Raw genomic sequence first — 5000 nt, forward strand, 5'->3', positions numbered from 1 at the left:
GCAACATGTACATGAAAGGTCGCGTCATCACTAATGTGAATACCAAGGTCACGCACTGATTGTGCCTCTGGGATTGCAATCCCTCAGGGTCCAGTATATTCATTGGGTATTGCATTCAGTTTTGCATGCTGATAGTATAAAGCTTGAAACTTTTCAGCATTGAACTGCATGCTATTCTTTTCAGCCCACTTGTATATTTCGTCCAGCTCACATTGCAGATGCTTAGTGTCTTCATGGTTCTGTATTGCCTGTGAAACTTTTGTATCATCTGCATAACTTGTGATCGTGGCTCTCCGCGTGGCTGAGGGTACGTCTGAGAGGGCCATTATGAACAGTAGTGGTCCCAAAACAGTGCTCTGCGGAACACCGCTCACTATTTGAGTGTTAATGGAAATGGCCCTATTGGCTACTACCACCTGACTTCTATCTTTCAGAAAGTCATGAAGCCATTCTCCCAGTTTTCCAACTATGCTAAGATCACGCAGTTTGTGACATATCATTCCATGATCGACTTTATCAAAGGCCTTTGCAAAGTCGAGATATATCACTTCCACATTTGAGTGGTTGAGCAGTCGTTTCAGCACACAGTCATAGTGTTGTAGGAGCTGAGTTAAGCTGCCCTAACCACTGGGCCATTGCGCCTCCATATACACACACACACACACACACACACACACACACACACACACATATATATATATATATATATATATATATATAAAACTGAGAATGTGTGTCTGTCTGTGTGTTTCCCTAAAACTTGAGAACTACACAACCAATTTCATTCAAATTTTACACATGCCTTACTTAGGGCAAGCCCACAGTAATATATCTTCTCCACTATTTCAGTATTACGTGTTAAAAATGAAACAAAAAATTTCTCTATTTTATGTCAGATACTTTCACATTAACAATAAAAATTTGAAATAATAATAACAATTGAATTATATGTAGTAAGTAATAATTAAAATCAAACTAAAGTATAATATAATCGTAACATAACAAAAGTAAAAATAGCAATTGGTATAAAATTGCATCAATGACTTGAAGTTGAATAAGTGGCTTCACATGAATGGAAATAAATTAAAAATAAAATTAGCGTGCAGAAATGGAATAGTCCAGATGGAGCTGTACACATACCGTTTACCACGGCTTTTACATTAGATTATCTACTAATTAGCTAGCATTAAGTATCTATATGAAGTTTGGTTGTATGTAATGTCTGTTTTCTCGAACAGCCGATTCTACTGAGTACTGCTGTTGGTTTATTTCTTATACATAAAGGACTATAGCTTCAACTGCGTACTGCTATTTGATTCACCGTAAGGTTTGTTGTTATTATTTCTGTTTAACTATTGTTATCACGTTTGTTGGTTCCTCGTGAGGGAAATGTTGTTGCGTTGCATTTCTTAAATAATTGTAAACTGTAACCCTCCCCCTTTGGGAGAAGGAGCTTTGGTTATTGTTTAAAAATTTGATTGTGCCCCTGTTTGGGGAAATTGACAATATTTTCACCGTTTATACGAAGCATTTTCGTTAGAATGCCTTCGATAGAAGAAAGTCCAAAAATGAATATCGCTGCAGCCGCCGGAAGAAATACGGATTGATTACCGACAAAGACGGTGAATCTAGGATAACACCACCAAACGAAATAAAAAATTAAAGAAAAGACTTTTGTCTATAAAGTATACAATGTAGAGAAAAAAGAAGATTTGAACACCTGGAGGAAAGCACCATCGAAAAGTGTCTTGGTGCGACTATGAAAGATATCTAACCAGAGGCGGTAAATTCGCCACAATAGAAGCAAGGTTCGAGTCAACGGAACGTGCAAGGGAGTACTCGACTTGAAACTTGCAAAGTGGAAATATTTTATTTTTACCTTTATATCTGGGACGTAGGACGTGCCGGAAAAAAATTTAAAATGCACCCCCCCCCCCACCAGAAGTAGAGGTAGGCTGAATTGTAGCCACACTTCTATACAAGAGGGAGGACAAGCTACAATCGATCGAAATTGCAAGAGACGGGCCTACAATTCCAGTCTGTTATATATTTTGAGTATTGTTATCACTAGCGATATCAAGATATAACTTTGTATTTTGTATTTTATGTGTAGATGTATATATATAGATGTACATGTAATATGTACACATATATATACACATATATACATGCACTAGCACTATGAGCCGGCAACGACGGTCTTTAATGCTAGTATATATATATATATATATATACATACATACATACATACATACATACATACATATATATATATATATATATATATATATATATATATATATATATATATATATATATATATATATATATATATCCTACTTATATTTACAACAAAATATACACACGATATTCCAGGAAATTTTGCTTTTACTAGAAAACAATATTTCTATTAGTGTATAACAACTTCATATTAAGCAATATTTTCAGATAATTAACAACAACTGTGCTACAAAATGAAAATCATTGTGAGATTTGTATCCACTCATTATAATTACCGATTTCACCTGAAAAGCAAAATCGAAATTATGTAGAAATATGTGAGACACATAAGTTCTATAATTGAATATTTTCATCACTTCTAAAGTGAGCAATAGAAAACAGCCTGCACAGAAATAGGCGACAGTATGTTAAAATAGGTTGTGTATAGTTGAGATGTTTTCTGGCAACTGTTTCGAAAGAAATTTTAGTTTGTGTTTTGTCCATTAGACTTTATTCTCAAAATAATGAAACATATATATTTCTGTACTACCCACAAGAGGATAAACATAGAGGGGACAAACAAGGACAGACATAGGTATTAAGTCGATTACATCGACCCCAGTGCGTATCTGGTACTTCATTTATCGACCCCCAAAGGATGAAATGCAAACTGGACCTCGGCTGAATTTGAACTCAGAACCTAACGGCAGACGAAATACAGCCACGCATTTCGCCCGGCGTGCTAACGGTTCTGCCAGCACGCCGCCTTAAATACTGAAGCATATAATTGGGTGATTTGTGACTTGTCTGTCTGTGTATCAAGCTAACTTGTCATACGCGTGGGTGCATATAATGCGTATCCCTCGTCTCTCCATCTATCTCCACCTCTCTCTCTCTCTCAACCTCTCTCACTGTCACTCACTCTGTCCCTATCTATCTATGCGCATTAGTAAAATTTACACATATACATATTTATAAAATGTGTATATATATGAATGTGTGTCTGTATGTGTGTGTGTGTGTGTATATGTGTGTGTGTGTCTGCGAGTGTGTGTGTGTGTGTGTGTGTGTGTGAATGTATGCGAGCTTGTGTATATTAATACATATATTCTATACGGAGCAGAGGCAGGAAGACGGAAGTCACATACAAACACATACAAATTTCTCTACTCACTTGTTCTGATTTCTCTTCCATTTTCCTTATCCTTGAATCTTGGTGAAGAACCGTTATGGTGAGAATGAGAACTAATCCGAAAGCTACGAGAGAAGAAATGGAAAAACGTTGCGAAACGTTCCTGGACAGCTGAGAGAAATCCATCGTGACGATAGTTGTCGGTGGTTGTATGTGATATTTCGTGTTGGCCCAACAATTAACTTAGAGTAGATCTAAGCTGGAGGCTTACAACTGGCTGCCTATGTATCTGTCTTAGATTTGAAGTTGGTCTCAGCTGAAGAACTGTTACTGACTTCCTGACGACCTATTATATATGGAACCCAGCTCTGCCGAAAATCTTTTCGTGAATTCGTAAACCAATGGGAAAACTATAACCAAAAAGTGTGGATGTATACTTGTAAATGATAGGTTTTTGTGATTGGATAGATATTGTTTTATATATGTACACACACATACATACATACATACATGCATACATGCATACAACATACATACATACATGCATACATGCATACAACATACATACATACATACATGCGTGCATACATATATACATATATACATATATACATACATACATACATACGTGCATACATATATACATACATACATACATACATGCATGCATACATACATACCTATATACATACATATATACATACATACATACATACATACATACATATATTCATACATATATACATACATACATTCATACATACATGCATACATACATACATACATACTTGCATACATTCACACACACACACACATATTTTACGTTATGTTAAAGAAATAATATTTGTATATAACGTCAGAAACATGTTGGACTCAAATTTCTTGTCTGAGAAAAGTATCTTCATGTTCATTACCCCATGGTGGTTATTGTGTAGGCATAGCGATCTCCATGTGAGCTGAATTCTCGGACCTAGTAGCGTGTTGTGTTTGCGAGAGGGACTACCCATTTCACTTTGTTCTAGTACTGTGTGGGTATCCGCATTTCAAAGACTAGACTTGCCCCACCCGCTTAAAATGTAGAATTAAAATCAGTCTTGCTCGGTCCATGTGTTAGAGGGTTGTCTCCTGAGTGGAAAAAAGGTGTCATGCTTTGGAGTAGAAACTCACCAACAAATGGTGGATGTAACGATATAACGTTTCGGTTCATGCTCTCATAAAGACACTCTTCACACGTGAATAAGCAGGGGATTGCTGCTAGAAAGTTCCTCTTCGAGGCAAAAGTCCGGGCAAGGTTGTGTTAAGGAAGACCATTTGTCGCCCATGCATACTAGTCTCAACTCTCCACACCAAAGATTTTGTCCAAGGCAAAGTGAAAGGCCGGTACAGCTTGGCATCAGTGGTCTCACAACTATTTCTGCAGCTGAGTGAACCGGATGAATGTGAAATAAATCGTCTTGCGCAAGAACACAACACAGCCCGGTCCGGGAGTCGAACTCACAACTCCACGGTTACAGACCTAAACCTAAACCTCTAACCACTGAGCCATGCACTTTCACATAAGTATGCTCCCATACTACTACTACTACTACTACTACTACTACTACCACCACCATCACCACTACTACTACTACTACTACTACTACTACTA

The 5000-nt window shown here is 37.0% G+C and overlaps 1 protein-coding gene across 1 annotated transcript in view; it reads right to left on the reverse strand.

The window, feature by feature from the left end:
- LOC115221350 (short-chain collagen C4) overlaps positions 1 to 3722 on the reverse strand; it is a 20157-nt gene extending 16435 nt beyond the window's left edge. Inside the window, exon 1 of the mRNA XM_029791528.1 lies at positions 3395 to 3722. Within this exon, the coding sequence (XP_029647388.1) occupies positions 3395 to 3538 (144 nt within the window). The 5' untranslated portion in view covers positions 3539 to 3722. The remainder of the gene's footprint in view (positions 1 to 3394) is intronic.
- Between the last annotated feature and the right edge of the window lie 1278 nt (positions 3723 to 5000).

This window comes from Octopus sinensis, linkage group LG18, assembly GCF_006345805.1.
Source record: "Octopus sinensis linkage group LG18, ASM634580v1, whole genome shotgun sequence".
Lineage (NCBI taxonomy): Eukaryota > Metazoa > Mollusca > Cephalopoda > Octopoda > Octopodidae > Octopus > Octopus sinensis.